This window comes from Hydractinia symbiolongicarpus, chromosome 7 (assembly GCF_029227915.1).
Source record: "Hydractinia symbiolongicarpus strain clone_291-10 chromosome 7, HSymV2.1, whole genome shotgun sequence".
NCBI classification, from domain to species: domain Eukaryota; kingdom Metazoa; phylum Cnidaria; class Hydrozoa; order Anthoathecata; family Hydractiniidae; genus Hydractinia; species Hydractinia symbiolongicarpus.
In genome coordinates, this window is record NC_079881.1 from 15,516,887 (window position 1) to 15,534,910 (window position 18,024).

Sequence of the window (18,024 nt, forward strand, 5' to 3'; positions counted from 1 at the left end):
ATCAAGGTCCACATTCCCAGAACTATGTTGGTAAAATAATTATAGGTGGTAAAAACAACCACCTGAGAAACTTGTGATCAAGAAAGGTCTTAGCAATCTAATGTCTGACCAAAGAGGTTAAAGATTAATCTGCTTGTTTATTACTTAAATGTTATATAGCTAGTTATATACATAAACCTTTCTTTGGTTAGTACGTTTTTAGAATCTTTCGCAAAATATGTGTTGTGGATAATTTTATTTTATCTTGAATTTGCAGTGTGTTCTTAAGAACAATGTAAATGTCGGCAAAAGCGGGGAACAGCAATGGAAACCCTGTATGCGGTTTGTTATATATGGGGGACTTAGAGGAAAGGTTTCTAAAAACACAGACTTCAAGTCCTTGGCTTGGTAGAGATATATTGACGACATCTTTATGATATGGCAACTCGGAGAAAGTGCACGCAAAGCATTGTAATTTATTCATCCCACTATTAAGTTTACAGCTGAATATCTGACCAAAGCGTCAATTTTTTAGACGTAAAGGTCAGTAAGCAGGACAATCAACTTATCACTGATTTGTTTAACAAACCTACTAACACGCATAAATACATCATGCGTCTTCTTCCAAAAAAGAACCTTAAAGATATGCTTGTGAGGGCAAAATTACCTAACACAGAAAAGAGAGAGGGTAAGGGTGCAAAATGTGGTGGTAAGCACTGCGGTGTTTTTGATGTTGCGGAAGAGGTGGATTTCTTTTTCAGAAAAATTTCAGGTGGCATAATGAACTGTAAATTCAGCAATGCTGTCTATTTAGTTCGTTGCAAACATTGCAAAGTACAATATGTGGGTAGCACAAGCACTAAATTTCGTGTTCGCTTGAACAACTATAAGAACTGACGCAGGAAATACAGGTCAGGTAAAGCTGTCATACAGAAGTCCTTTCAGGCTCATTTTAAACAGCCCGATCATAGTGCCATGAGGGATTAATAAGTAAAAAAAAACATAAATTGTTACAATTATCTTACAAGTTTTTTAAACATAATTTTCAACAACTATATAATGCACAGAGGACGTATAAAACAATACTTAACAAAACATATAACACAAAACGGCAAACCCCAGAGTGTTTAAATTATATACCATTGGTAAGGGTAACGTCCACCGCGCGGAGCACAAATGCACTCCTCCCCTTGTTGACTATAAATAATATTTATCCTAAAACAATTTTAATGTAACAGACAATTCCTGTACATTAAGCGTGGGACTGTTATCGCGAATATACATGGCCTCAGCTATTTTTCTCTTTTTAAAGTGGTGAACATTATCTATTAAAATACTGAAGTTCTTTTGTTCAGCAAGTGGGTGATTCTCAGTGACTGAATGTTTTAGGAGAGTTCTTATCGCGCTTTTGGTGATCTATCATTCTTTCATTTAGCCTTCTCCCTGTTTCACCAATGTATGTAGCATCGCACGATTCCACCGGACAAGTGTATTTGTACACAACACCATGTTTGTGTTCATCCTTGCTTCTATCTTTCACAGAAAATAGCGAAGATAACTTTCGACATTGATAAGCAATGCGTGGCTTGACATTGGCAGGTAGAAACTGTTTGAAAGTTTTATTTAGACGCTTTACTAAGCAGTTACCATGATCTCCTTTGTATGGTAGAACCATGAAAGGTGTTATTGGAGGTTCATTGGTGTCTTCATTAGACATAGTGTCGGCATTTTGAATGTTGAAATTTCGCCATGTGTTATTAATTACATTGGATACAACTGCTTCTGGATAATCATTGATATTTATAAACACATTTTTTAATTGATTTAGTTCGTATTTTAGATCTTGTGATGAAGAGCATATATTAAACGCTCTCAACACCAACGATTTAACTGTTCCAACTTTCCATGCGCGTGGTGCAAATGAAATCCAGTGCATGTATATGTCAGTGTTCGTGTCTTTTCGATAAATGGATGTGTTAAATGAACCATCATTCATACGTTTCACTTTAACATCAAGAAAGGCTATGTAATTGTCATTTTCAACTTCATATGTGAACTGGATATTCGAATGATAACTATTAAGTGTGACCAGCACATTGTTTATCTGGTTTTCCTTAACAAAACATATAGTGTCATCTACATATCGCTTCCAAAATTTTACTGAATTTTCTAATTTTGGGACTATTTCCTTCTCCAACTCAACCATGAAGATATTTGCTAGGACTGGTCCTAGAGGCGAGCCCATTGCTACACCATCAACCTGAATAAACAGTTGGTTGTTAAAACTGAAATGTACATGTTTTGTACATAAGATTAATAGATGTTTCATTTCCTCTCGCTTAATTTTTGTTTCTATGACTTTTTCAACATATATCTTCTTCAATATTATGTCTATCGTTTGTTCCAAAGGGACGTTAGTGAATAAACTAGTGACGTCAAAAGATACCAGTTTGTAGTTATGAGGTACCTTCTCTCCTTTCAATGATGATATAAAATCTAAAGAGCTTTCAGTAGTATATGTTGACTTTGTCAGTGGTATTAACAATTTCGCAAGGTACTTTGAAGTGTTATAAGTAGCAGATCCGATTTTAGATATGATGGGTTGTAATGGTAAACCGTCAGCTACTGTAGAATTAGGTGGTATCTTGTGAATCTTGGCGGTATCATAAAACTGAGCCGGGTGGTATGTGGAAGTATTTGTTGGTAAAAATTTTCAAATTCAGTTTCTAATTTTCGTGTATGATGCTTTGATGGTATTGCATAATCTAAGCTGTAAGATAAAGCTTCTTTTTCACAAGGACTCAAAACGTACGAAGAAAAGTTATGTACAACGTTAGGTGAAAATCTTTTCACAACATGTTTGTTTCTCGCAGGTACACAAGATCTTAAGTTCATCAGTTTTCTTTCATGAGTTGACGACCATTTCTTCGATTTATTTGTGATGACATTTCGTAACCGAAATCTTAGCGACTCAAAAATTATAATGGAAGGCAAACTTTTTCTTAACGTTCTGATTGATTTACGTAGTTCTTTCTTTAAACCATTTCTTTCTCGGTGTTTATTTTGTATCTCAGTTTGGAAAATGATATTGGCGATTTTTAATTTCACTTTGTTCGTCGCGTATATACTCAGCTTTGGTCGAGCAAACGTCGTAATTAACTGTTCCTTTTTACAAGCAAGTAAGAACTGTAAATCGCAATTAATTTTACCAAGTTTAATACCAAGCTTTTCATATCTTCGTACCAAACGTAAGGTATCATGCCCATACTTGTCCTGAATTCTGTTAAATATATTAATTCGGGCATATGACTTCACAATAAAAATAAGTACAAGTTTGATTGATGATGACATCTTTTTATTTTAACGGATATTTCGTCTTGTTACTACAAGACATTATCAACGTAAATTGTTGCAATTATCTTACAAGTTTTTTAAATATAATTTTCAACAACTATATCATGCACAGAGGACGTATAAAACAATACTTAACAAAACATATAACACAAAACGGCAAACCCAAGAGTGTTTAAATTATATACCATTGGTAAGGGTAACGTCCACCGCGCGGAGCACAAATGCACTCCTCCCCTTGTTGACTATAAACAATATTTATCCTAAAACAATTTTAATGGAACAGACAATTCCTGTACATTAAGCGTGGGACTGTTATCGCGAATATACATGGCCTCAGCTATTTTTCTCTTTTTACAGTGTTGAACATTATCTATTAAAATACTGAAGTTCTTTTGTTCAGCAAATTAATTAATATATAAAAAAAAACATATATATATAAAAAAAACATATATATTGTTGTCTTGTGTAACATGGCAAGCTGTTCTTAAAAAATTATTGAATTATTAAAATGATTTTATTTTAGTAGATCAGGTCGATTTAGAAACTTCGCGGGAGCTTGTTTTCTTTTCGCGAGAACTAACATTCACGTTTTGGGGAAAAATCCGCGAAATCGCAAAAATTAATTCCCGCGAAATATAATTCTCTTAAGGTAAATTGCACCCATTTTTTTGTTATTCGGTTAAGTCCATTAAAGGGGAAGTAAAATCCGAAAAATAACACATAAACACAAGAATTTATCTTTAAATTCCTATATTCCTGTTCATATCTCCGCAAAAACTTCGTTTTTGAAAAAAGCGTGTTAAAATAAAAAAGACTGGGTTCTAATTTTAATATGAAGTTTTATAGACTAGACGAGGCCCTATTGATCAGGGGCGTAGCCAGAAAAAAAATAACCTTAGTCGAATCATTGACCCGCAGGGTCAACATCGCACCTGAGGTGCGATAATAAGCAACTGGGGCCTTTTTGGCCTTTTTACGCCCTTTAAGCACTGAAACGCCATAAAACCAATACACAAGTAAAGTCGATTAGAAACAGGACTAGCAGTACATTATTTCAAAAGAAGAAAACCGTTTTAATACTATTATGTTTCATTAAAATACAAATATAATAGTATTAGAAGCAAAATTGCAAAATAATTAATTAATTATTTATACAATAATTAGCTATAATACAAAGAAATAAGGCATATTTTGGGTCTGTAAAATATACGTGTCTAAAATGCCGACTACCGTTTCTTGTTCACGGCATATTCCTCTTTGTCTGTTCAAGTTCGGCGTACGTATAACCCGGACCAAAAGACGGGGGGGGTCAAAATCCGGGGGTGGGGGGGGGGTACGAGCCGTACTTATTGCATTTTTTACTAAACTTATACTTTAACCCCTCGGTCCAAACTTATTTGTTTTATTAGAAAAAAAATACCCTGGCTTTATGTGCAAAAATATCAGTCCTATTTCTTTACGCTGATTTTATATGATTTTTTTTCTATCAAAATTTTGAGAATCTCAATAATTCTCTTGGTATACCTCGCGTGTAGCAAACATGCTCCACAATTTCGCTTCGCTCGCTTCGCTCGCAAAGCTCAATTGCTTCGCAAAAATACCGATGGGTTTGTTTACAAAAGAGAACAACCTCGATGTTGTTTGATGTTGTTGTTACAGGTAGCTTAGCTACTATAGTTACATTTAGGATTAAACTAGCACTTATTACTTAATACTCAGTAAAATATATCAAGTTTGAATATTAAACTTTTTCGCTATAGCTAGCTAGACTAAGCATGAAAGGACAAGGCTGAGCTTTTTAGCTGGGTTAAAAGTCAAACTTAAAGAGGAAAATTACATCACACTTTCTAAGATTATACTACACATATTTGAGAACACCTGCAGGAAAATGCATTGTTCATCAAGTTACCCCATATAGCTAATGTGGAAGATTTCTTCATAAAAAGTATCAGAAACTTTTTTCATGTGAATTACTTTTACATTAACAAAAATTAAAAATTTGAAGATAAACTTTTGCGATTTTGTCATTCATTAGTTATCAAATTTCTCGCTGGAAATTTTTAAGGTTTAAAACCCATGTCTCACAGTAACTTTTTCGTTCTTATCCTAATGATAAAAATATAGGCTATGCAACAACTTTTGCAAGAAAATAAAAACACATCAAGAGAAAAAGTTTGTTATTAAAATATTATAAATAAATTTCAAACCGATTAGTCCCTGCAGTCATTTTGGTGCCAGTGGTATGAAAAACTATGCTAAAACTATACTAAGTAATAGTCCTATTACTTCAGTAAAAATTGAAATAATGACTTGAAACTTAGTATTACATGTTTTTAGACCAGTTTGATGAAATGGACCGAAAATTTTTTTTTACTACTATCATAGTTTTTGAGTTCTTAATTTTGGCCAATTTTGGAGACGCTGATAAACTTTCTTTGACAGCATATCAATTTTGACAAGCCATGTGTACAGAAAACATTCTAAGTGATTCTCAGGATTAAAAATAATTCAAACAGATAAAATGTGTCCCAGGCTTAGGACCAAATACCTTATCCAGCTCAGAGAAAGTGGGAATGTGCTTCTAAAGCCAGGGCTAAATACATAATCTAAATTTTATGCCGTATAAATACAAAGTGGTTAGAAAGTTATTTTTTTGTCCACCTGGATCTGCAACACGTTTACTTTGCACTAATCGCCCAGTCTGCTGCCACTCACAATTAATTTTTGAATATCCACAGGAACTTTTTATGCAAAATGAAAAATGCTAAACAACTGTATTTGCTTTGCAGAAGTAAAAATAGGCTTCATCATAAGTCCTGTGAATGTTGGTTTATGAAAAAGATATTCTTAATGCTATAAGCGCTCCACTGGATTTGTAACACATTACACTAAGTATCCTCCATGTGAAACAGTTTACGCTTTACTAAGTTTTAACCTGGAGACTTTAGGTCTTCCTACTTTAAGCGAATATTACTTCTGGCTATACTTTCCCAAATTTTGTTATTTCATAAAAGAAAACTGAAAATCTACATAATTTATTTATGAAATAGAGGTTTCAGTTTGTCGTGGAAACATGCAATGTCTTGCATACCTTACTAGCTATACACTTAAGTATTCACTGCTATGGTAGGTCCAAATAACTACCTAGCTATTTTTATTTAAAATGACAGAATGCCTTGAAAAATCTTTTGTGCAGCTAGCTACATTAAAGTAATATATTTAGCTCTTGTACTTTATCAATTAATTATTTAATAACACATGTGCCCTGGAGTGCTGGAATGGTACTGGTTAGGTAGCTTAAGATCACAAAATAAGTATTATCCAGATGTGACCATCCCTCATCATCAGACATCGGAAAGGCTTTTCTGTTCTTTACTTCTCATTGTGGGGTACCTAAATTCTTGTAAATCCAATGAAAAAAAATTACTTAAGAATTGCTCTTTTTTCCCTTGCACTACTCATGGCATTTCTTTGCATGTCTTTAGTTTCAAGCCACGATCCCTGAGCTTCCAACCCCGTCTCAGTCACAAGTTTCAGCGCTAGTCAAAATGACGATAACGTTGAGGAACTCTGGGTAATTTTGAAAAAATGTGGTTCTGCCTTATGATTTTCAGATATTTGCTGCTGATATCAGCATATTTTGGCCCTCAGGTGCCACACCTCCGTACATATAGGAGTTAATTATCTTTAAGTTCAAACCATGAAGACGAAGTTATACAAAAAGAAGGTAATCGAATTGGAAACAATAATTGGTGTAAATGAGGTGGTCACTGTGGACCGATGACTTCATTCTCTGAAAGTTTGTGCTGCAAAGATAACAATAAAATTCCTGACGACTAAAGTACAAATAATTTCGCCAAATACAAAGTCTCTTATATTTATAATCAAGACTGAAGTGATATCCATTTTATATCTTTGACATCCTTCTGTCTTCAAATAATTGAAATTGTTAAATTGCATCGTGTTAAAAATAAATAAAAAAAGTCCGATAAAAGAGGAAATACATTTTCGATACGCACAACATGATAAAACATTTCTCAAGTTTGGTTCTCACTATGGGCTAACAATGTGCTAACCATAGTGCGCATAATGTGTTAAGACCTCAGCCTATAGTGTGGACGTAAAAGTACCTGCTTAGCTCTTCGCTAAACTCTTCGTTAGCTCATCGTTAGCCGATTTTTTTAAATCCAATTTTTTTGATATTTTTTTTCGGCTTACAGTGAGATAAGCTCACTTTCAGCGATCTTCAAAGGAGGAAGACATAAATCGTGCTCAAAGCGATTTACTTTTTTACAAATAGTAGTATGCTTCGTTGTAAAAGGTCATTTTATTTCGTAAAATCTTCGTACGATCTAACATTGGGTCCCAACCCCCTAGCGCTCCGTATATTCTCAATGAGGCTATACAGTAGTAGTAAGGAGTGAGGATATAGGGTTTTTCGCTCCTTCCACACCTTTACCCAAAAAAACCCCGCTTCCACCACTTCCACCACTTCCACCACCACCTCCACCCAAAAAACAAGTAAAAAACGAAATCATATGACGTCATCAACGCATACGCAAAAGCAAAAATAGTAATAATGCTGACATCAACAAAAATAGAATTGAGTAGGGAAATTCCCAAAGTATCCAATCCTTGACCAAATCAAAAAATTTTTCTGGTTGGGAATGAAATCTGTATATAATAAAGGAATGAGTTGGTTCAAAAATGCAACCAGTGAAATATATAATACCGTGTCGGCACCAGTAGCGGCAACTCGCAAAACTCTCGTTAAACAACTAAGGAGCGTGCGGGATACCGTTAGTTACTACTACAACAAGGCCAGGGATCAATTTTCAGGATCACCAACTCTCCACGATGAGGTTCAACGTGTCGCCATAGATGAGGAATACCAAGGAATTGAGGACCTTAAACACATGTTTGGGAAAGAATCGAAGCAGGCCACGAACCCAGAGGTAATCGAGGATATTCAGAACATTTTTAACGATGACGATGTTTGAAGAAGGAAACCGCATAAAAACATGGCGATTTAATAATAACCTTAACCAACCATTGACGGAGGCCATCATGCGAAAAATCACCCCTCATGTAGACATGCGTGTGAAGGTGATATACTCATTTGGCTGCGATATTTACCGAGGCGGTGGAGATGTTGCAAATTATCATAAAACCAAGTCTAGCTGTAAGGGAGAGAGCGGATGTAAAAAGAGGGACAGAATTCTTAACAAAGACGGCCCTCAAATTAGCTCGTGAATATTACGAGCAACCCAAATTAAAGAGGGGAGATGTAAGGGCTACGAGGCTCGTGGACTTGGAAGGTATCGCTACAAAATTCAAAATTAATATCAGAGTCTTCGAACCGAAGACAAACACCGATAAGGCCCCATGGCGTCTCGTCTATGGACAAGGCCAGTACAAGAAGGGGTTGGATACAATCAATATTGGTATGCTGCATGTTCATTGCTTCTATATCAAGAAAATGGAGGTCCTAACGCAGTATTGGGAATGCGAGGTTTGTACACAAAGATTCAACAGATCGGAGAACCTCACACGACATAAACAAAATGAATGCGAAGGTATCAAGACAAAGATAACTTGCAAAGGTGAAAAGATCGAACGGATGCAGAGTAGCTCCGAGCGGGTATTTTATCCCGATAACGGTTTCAGTTACGCAGCTTGCCAATGGATTGAAGCCATATCAGAGCAAACAGGTAGACACATACACCACGCGCTCTGTGGACATGGAGGAGAGCGTGTGATACGCGACGGTATTAAAGAGGTCTATAGGGTAGATGGGTATGATCCTAAGACAAAAAAAGTATGTGAATACCACGGTTGCAAATGGCATGGATGCCCATGTCAACCACAGCGAACCAACACCGATAAAAATAATTTCACTCGTACCAAATTTAAGGAAGACCACATTCGGAAACTGGGGTACAATTCGGTCACTGCATGGGAGTGTGAAAACCCTACAAAGGTTAAGAGGGTATTCAAGAAAAAATTCGACCATATCCCCATTTTATAACATTTGGTTTCGAGGCTCTTCTGGCACCATTGAACCAGCAGCAAACGTCTGATTTGACATATATTTCAGAGCATATCCCGTCAGCGTAGCAATTCACGATTAGCTCCAAGAACATCCTACCTTCATCATGAATGAAGATCCAAAGATGCAAAAATTCGTTGAGCAATTAGAGCAGAGACAAATGAGGATTGTCCAAGAAGTCAAAAAGATATATCCCAAGCCGGATGATTTCAATATGCTCCCGGAACAAACCCAAAATGATTGGCACGAATGGATTAACCAAGTGACGGTGATCGGTTTTAACAGCAGCAAGTACGATATCAATATGATAAAGCGGTATTTTGTCGAACAAATTGCGGATGAGGCCAATATCAAAGTGTCGAAAAAAGATAATAAATACATGTTTCTTACCACCTCGATGTTCAAATTCATCGATATAAATAATTTTCTGGCGCCAGGCTTGAGTTATGAAAGATGGTGCAAATCATTGGATTGTGATCTCAAAAAATTAATGTTTCCGTACGAATGGCTAACATGCTATGAAAAGTTGAACCATGTGGGCCCAGTCGATCATGAGGCGTTTTATAGCACACTCAGTGGTAAAAATACACTATCACTGGAAGATTACCATACGTTCAGGAATGAGTTTTTTAAAAGAGGATGCGTCACGATGCTTGATTGGTTAGCACAATGCAACATGGCTGACGTTGTCCCATTTATCGAGGCTGTAGACAAGAACCACAACCCTTATTATGAGGATGAAATTGACATTTTGAAAGATGCTGTTAGCATCCCGGGTGTGTCAATGCGGCATGTACTCAACAAATCATTGCGGTTGAACCCGGATATAAAGCTTTATGCCCCGGGTGATCCCTGTAAGCATAAATGTGAGGCTCGTTGCACCAAAGCTCGATGCGAGTATTGTAAACAGGTTCAAAAAGATTGTAAATATTGTACAAAGAACGAAGCCTATGAACTCCTCCAAACGGGCATGGTAGGTGGGCCAGCTATCGTATTTTGTAGGTACCATGAGAGTAATGTTACAGGTATCAGATCGCATATTTATAACGAACCGAAAAAATGCAAGACTATACTCGGGTATGACGCCAATATGCTCTACCCAAGCACACTACTACAAGATTTCCCTTGTGGTAAGGAGAAGCTGATAAAAATGGCAGACCCTGTTGGAGAATTAGATAGTCTGGTGCAGAGCATTATAGACGGAGATCACTTCGGTGTTTATTGGGTATGATCAAAGACGTACTGCGTGGGCAGTGCACTAATCAGACACAGATGGATATGCTTGTGGATGATTATGAAAAAATGATAAAGCCCGCCATAGACGAATTTGGAGAGGAGGGGATTCTACGTGACGAGACGCTATTGAAAAAGTTGGCGGAAGAATTCGCATCATATCATAATTCACCCAAAACAAAGAGTGGTGACACTGTAGCTAGGTATCATAGCAGCACATTCCATTGGAGAAACCAGCACACAGCTATCGTTGAATTCTTTTCATTCAGTTGGATATGCTAATTCGACGCTGTCACAGGGTGTTCCACGTTTGAAAGCACTTATAGATGCATCGAAAGCCAAGCATCCCATTAATATACTAAGGACAGCATTTAGTGATGTGGAGGTACTCGATAATGTTGTGGGATCAAGTCTACGGGAGGTTAGGCTGCATGTACTAATAAGGACATTTGATGTTATTGATAATCCCAATCCAATATGGCACAATAAGTGGATGGATCCCAAAATTGACGGATCGACTATAATTCGCCTTTATTTAGATTTTAACAAATTGTTCTATTTTAAAGTTCATCCAGATATGATCGAAGTGGCCATTAATAAATTTTTCTCAAAGGATGCTGGCGTAGCAATAGCATCACCGATGGGGCTCGGAATCATTGATGTTTTCACTAGAAACAAAATGAGCCCTGTGCATGCCCTTGTGAGGGATGATTGCCCCCAAATACCTGACGGTCACTTTTCATATTATCCGGAATCACAACATGGGAGCTTTGTTGATAGAATCCGACCGGCACGATACCAGCGAATCCCATGCGCCTCTAATGTACTGTTGAAACTCGTTATTTGTGGAAAAAAAGATATGATTAATGCTACATATTCCAGGAAGGATGATAGTACATGGAGCATCTACGCATTTGGTGGCTCCCTGGGAGATTTATGTACGCTTTCATTTGTAGATGAACGAAGAAGTACATCCACATGCGTGCATTAGATATCTCAGCATTTTGGCATAGCCGCGGCATGTATGTATATACAACGTGAATTACATAAAGTCACGGGTGATAGTGTCAATATTGCCCATGCTCAATTGGTGGCTTCCTTTATGACAATTACTGGTACAGTAAAATCCATGACACGGTACACTATGCGAGATCAAAGCGGTGCTCTAGGCGGGCTGCATTTGAGGAGCCGGTTGATATGTTAGTATCTGCTGCCATTAATGGAGAAGTAGATGATCTATCTGGATGTTCATCTGCAATCGTTTGTGGAAAGGCACCACATGTTGGAACGAATGGGAACATATCATTATTGTATCGTGCAGGCTGATGTCCAAAAATTTTATGAATTATGTATTCATAAAATGTAATAAAATGGAAGAAATCAAGAAATGTTCAAAATATAAAAAAACTTTATCTTTTGATAATTTCAGAATTAAAAAGCGCAATGGGCAATGGACCAAAATGTGTATTAAATGCTTAGATATTAATAGGGCATCAAAGGAGCGAAATAAATGCCACCATAAAAAACAGCATGGCTTTTGCAAAGAGTGCGATTTCCCTGCATATATGCATGGGCTAATTCTGAATAGGATTAAAAATGCTCTAATCCACGACACGGAGATTCGCTCCACAGAGTACCTGGGGTGTGATATTGCTAAATTTAAAGAACATATTCAAAAACAATTCAAAGATGGGATGTGTTGGGGGAATAAGGGGCAGTGGGAAATGGACCATATAATCCCCATCAAATATAAAGAAAATGGTGTTGCACCCAGTAGAGAGGTGCAGCTTGCTAGGCTGCACTACACTAATATGCAGCCCCTATGGGCAATAGAAAACGAAAAGAAAGGCTATCGATTTATAACCAAGTAATTTAGTGCTTTATCCAAAGGTGTTGTGAGGCACCACCTTTATATAAAAAACTGCAAAAAATGGAGGCATTGCTATTGATTGGTATACTCCTCCCTTATATATTGATACTTGCTTGTTTCTATCGGTACCGCCGTTTAAAAAATAGGATGACTGAGCTCGCTGATATTTTTGATACAGAAGCCGTTGCGAAAAAACCTGATAAACGCCAGGCTTTGAAGGAAGCGATACGTCAAGGTAAAGCACATTTATTACCAAAAAAATGTAGTGAGAGTTTTATCGATAAGTGCACGGAGGATGTAATTGAAAAAATTCATATCGATTTTATTCAACATGAATTGCAGGAAAAAGGGGAGAAAATTGCAAAGGCTTTGTCATGTCATGCCATTAATATGTATACGAAAGCCATAGGCAATATAGTATCCATCGATAACCCAGAAGGTCTACGGAGGGATATTGAGGATGATCCAATAATACGAAATAGTATGGCTGATTTGGGTATACTGGTATATACTGGTATATTCGGCGTTTGACAAATTTTTAGCGCCCCTACTCGTTGCCGCTCACACGATTAATCACACAAAACTCTCGCAGTCCATTGATGAGAGGGAAGAAATAGAGAAGGAAAAGCATGTTTGATGAATTGCAAACTAGGCTCTTTGAAAATATTCTCATTCCACCGTCATCCCTTGGAGATAATAGGGTATTGTTGTACCCAGCTACGACAAATGTATATAGACACGTCTTTCCACTTCCTGGGTATTGGCCTGAGTATTCCGAATGTGGATGTGGGAAATGTTAATATTGAAAGCGACGGCGAGTGTATAGCCAGCGTGTATTTTACATTGGAGCATATAATTCCCAGGCTCGGCCAAATCGTATCGCGCACGTCAAATTCTAATTTGGAATCATTATATCATAATATATAATATATCGATAATTCGGATTATAAAATAGCGATTCGGTTTAATGGTGATGATGAGTGCGTGATTACGTTATGTCAGTACGTGGATCATGGTTGGACCATTCAGCTACTGTCCTCCATCAGATTTGTATGTGTTGCGGCGGGTTTAAAGAAGTGATTTTATAAGCCCTGTGGCTTATAAAGAAATGAGTGAGGAATAATCAAAAAAAGAAAGGGTAATAACAAAACCAGTGAAGCATCCGGGTAGAGTGGCCCAAGGTCACAAGTTGGCCGCACTGATGAAGAAGAGGAAGGAAGATATAAAAAAACAACAGGGTGTTGTTGTTACTCCAGTCAAAACATTTTCTGGGATGAGTTATGTACAGTCAGGCAGTGGATATATATATGGCGCTGGATGTCTTATTACCCTCGCATGTATTGGAGGTGTCCTATATTTTATTCGTAAAAAATCCGCCGGTACCCAGCAGATTGCACCAGCGGTTCAGCAAAAATCTCAAACACAGCCAGATATTTTTCGTATGAAATAGTATAATATAAATGAGCAGCAAAGAATATCAGAAGGAAGTTGTTGATAGTCTATGGGAGTCCGTGAGACTAGTTTCATATACCATCGTAATAGCCTTAGGTGCCAAAAAGGCACTAGATGTTTCAAGACCAGGTGCGAAAATGGATCTTGAGGACGGGGTTAAGCTCGCCGGATATATGACTGGTGCGATCTTATTTGATGATTATGCAAAAGACAAGGCTGGTACAAGCGTTCCATGATGCCAAAATAAACATTCGTTAAAGGTTTTGTTGTATGTCCATGGGTATACAACAAACATGAATGTTGTTAAATATCCATGCACTACAATACTCACTGGGCCCACGGGATGTGGAAAAACGCAACGATCTTTTGGAAAATGAATACAGGCACCATTTCCACAACATAGTAGTTTTGTGTCCAACGATCCGGCGGAAAACAACGTACTTGGAGAGATCCTCGCTATGAAAGGAAGACTATGTTTTTTTGATAGAACCGCAGGGTCAACTATTTGAATGATTGAACGATTATCAAATATCCTCGCCGGTTAGAGCACACTCTTCATGATCGCGGATGAATCCATGGATAAAAAACGCCAGAGCCTGCTTGAATTAGCCATTAGCGGGAGGCACAGAAAGCATTCGTTATGGCTGTTGACTCAGAGTTATACCGCGATTTCCAAAAACCTGAGGAGACAGAAGAAACAGTTATTCATGTGGTACCCGCACGAAAGGAGTGACATGAAATTGGTGGATGAAGAGACAAACATAATTAACGACTGGGAAGCGATCAAGAATCAGTTGAAGAAATCCAAACATGCCTGTTTGTAAATTGGACTGGACCATCCCAGAGCCTGGAGTATATTGGATTAAATAAATATGTCATATATACATCAATTAAAGAATCAGCTGGCTGCTTGTCACGAAGAAAAAGATAGAATCCCCCACTTGGAGCGGAGCCTTGAGGCTCTTAATGAAGATCTTCGTGATGTACTGGAAAGGGAAAGGTATCAGAGGAACACCATGTATTTTTTCATATTAATGTCAACTGTTCTAATGACATACATCCTGGTTGGAATATAATTGGGAATGTTATATTTTGACCGTTTCAAAATATTTCAATACATAATTAAGCGTTAAAGAAAAATGGAAAAGTACGTACAGAGTCAGCAATTTACAAAGTATTACGATGTGACGGTACCGGCTCTGCGATGCTGTATCAATGCAGGTTTCACTACCGGTTATTGTTCACAGTGTTTGGAGAATTTTAGTTATCGAAATGGCTACTTCTGGGAGGGGTTTACACACCCGGATGATGATGAGCTTTTAGATAGAGTGCAATCAGAAGAGAAGCCTTGGGCGACAATTGCATGTGAGGAGGAGGATGAAGTGCTCGAATACGATATTGAGGATCGCAGGGGTCTGCATATTGTATCAGCGAACGTTAACGAGTGGGGGGTAATTTTCTATGAAATCATAAAGGATAAGGACCTAAAGCTCTCGGATCTGGCAGCCTTGGAGAAAATTGGTGAGATATTAAAAATTCAAATTGAGGATAGGCGCTTAGTCGATATCGATAACATTGATAACGAGCCAAATTTTATTAAAGGTATAGTCTATGGTTATCCATTCTATACACTACATCCTTCTGATTATACACGACTTCACCCTATTGATGATTAAAGGGATCTTGCTCGGTAGGTATTAATGTGAACCATTGGTTCACATTAAGTATCAACTGAGTGGTTCCCCCGCTACGGGGGAACCTGTGAAATAGCCCTACAAATCTTTCACATGCTCGGGAGGTATTTCAACATCTTCGGGCACCAGTAGCAATTCCTCTGACACGAAACTACGATCGGGAACTCCATCGAGATAATATAGGAGACGGGTACCTGTCACTATATGGTCGAGTCTGTACGTACGCTTCGACCAAAAGGCATCAGTCGCGCGTCTTTTTTGATCCCCATGTTCTTCCCCAGGATGCAGCAAGTACAAATAGAGCCCGTCTTGTGGTAGAGGCTTTTCCTCTGTGTGCTTCTCTTTTTTTGCAATTGGGACCTCCTCGAGCTTTATAGCCTTGATTGGTTTCATACCAATCATAGCCGTCTTGGAATTGTTCAAATTCTTGGCAATCGTATATAGGTGTTTCAGCCATGTGGTACTCTGTTCATCAGAGGCAAGCTCTTGCGCATCTTGGGGTTTGAAGAGCCTTTGTGCGAGTACTTTGTTGTAGGACTCCTCGAACGCTGTGAACGTATGGTGATATTTAGTAGTTGCCCTTCTAGTATTGACACCTTTGGCTTTTAACAGCTTGGTCACATCAGACTTAAACTCTGACCCATTATCGCATTGGAAAGTCTTCGGATAGCGGAGGGGGCCGGCTTTGTATATGTCCTTCAGCATGTCGGCTACTTCACTAGCTTTCTTAGTAAGTAGCGGTCTTGCCACCTTATACCTCGAGGCAACGTCAATGCCTGTGAGGATGTATTTATAAGTATTTCCATACAGCTTGTCATTGGGCATATACAAGAGATCAAACTCGTGCATCTCATTGGGTCTCGTTATGGTGAAATGAGGGTAATTGATACGCTTTGACCCTCCAATATGCCTGAGCCAGAGCAACTGACGACTCAGCCAGTGTATAACTCTCTTTTTGAGAGGCCAGAGTTTTCACCGAGCAGTTTGATCGCTTTCCGTCCAGTCCGGAGATTTTCTGGAGAATAGTGGATTTGACTTAGCTTTTCAGCTTCCTCCCCGGTAATGATATGTGCTTTTGTTTTCGACATCTTTTATTAGATGTTGAAAAACATATATCTATGCCCATTTGTAAGCCGCAAGGCTGAGCAAGGCCAACGATCCCACTATAAAAGCGAATTTACCGTCTTTTTGGCCTTTGCTAGGTGTGTAAAAATCTGAGAGTCTTGGGGCCTTCTCTATGGTTGCAATGAAATACTCCCGCATTCCCTCGTCGAGCTCCTTGAGAACTCCCCAGCTTGCCTTTGTTCCTCCCTTCTCTTATTATATGCATCAATCTTCGCTTGCCTATCTCTTAACCATTGGGCTTGGGCAGCTTGAAGCTTTTCAACCGCTAAATCGTGACGTTTTCTTTCTTCCTCGCCGTGCCCACTGAGTTTGCTGAACAAAACATTTGACCCACTGAAAGCCAGAGCATTGATCAATGCCCCTCCAGCAAGAACTGCTATAGTTGCCATTTATTTTGTAGACCCAAGGCCTACAAAAACAAATTTTGCTGCACTAATATTCGACACTGTGGAACCTGCCATCCAGAATATTTGATTGCGCGTCTTGAATAAGGAAGACGTAGCACCTAATATCTCCATTGGCATCCGCTTTTTTCGTCATGTGCAGGGTTATACCGTCCGATAACCTTTGCAGAGGCCGCCACTACCATGTAGGCCCCGATCAGGTGTTGCCCTGAAATCAATGAATAGCGCATAGCGCTCGGTGAAAAATTGACCTATGGTCACTTCACTATCATGGCACCCAAATAATTCAACGATCTGCTGCAAATGATCTCGAGGGAGCATAGCATGTGAATACAGCTCATTGGGCTCACCCTCCACCGTGACAGAAATCTTTTTGATTTTGGGATTGCTCATTGACACCCGCATAAGCCTTGGATACTCCAGGATCGACGAATAGTAGTAATATACCCACCAAGGATTTAGCAGGGGTATCGACTTGGAGATTGTAGGATGTATCACTTTTCTTCATAGTCACCACTTTACTCCTCAATGCTCGCTTGTATGGTAGGGCGAGGCGGCTGTATCGCGACATCATAGAGCTCGCCAGATTCTCATTTACTAATTTTTCAAACTCGAGCGAAATGTTAGAGATTTTGTATGTAGCGTCAGCTGCCTTGGCTGGTGTACTGGCATCCTTGATGACTTGATCGTATGCACGCAATGTAGAACAAACTGTAGCCTATCGTGGAGTCCATGTTGATAAAACGGGAGATCTCTCGTCAACTCGAACATTTTCCTCAACGGAATACAAAGGGTGTTTCCGTACGCCACGGCTATAGCACGCTCCTCATTTGTTCCTACATGGTCAGACCCTTTTACCTGTAA

General features: G+C 38.4%; 1 protein-coding gene across 1 annotated transcript; it reads right to left on the reverse strand.

Moving 5' to 3' along the window:
• Positions 1–1,348: 1,348 nt before the first annotated feature.
• LOC130648530 (uncharacterized) lies at positions 1,349–5,560 on the reverse strand. The gene is made up of 7 exons (XM_057454583.1): positions 5,541–5,560; positions 5,171–5,180; positions 4,266–4,322; positions 3,519–3,575; positions 2,652–3,288; positions 2,426–2,604; positions 1,349–2,239 (listed from the first exon to the last, which is right to left on the reverse strand). Exons 1-7 carry the CDS (start codon positions 5,558–5,560, stop codon positions 1,349–1,351), a joined length of 1,851 nt encoding a protein of 616 aa, XP_057310566.1.
• Positions 5,561–18,024: the final 12,464 nt, after the last annotated feature.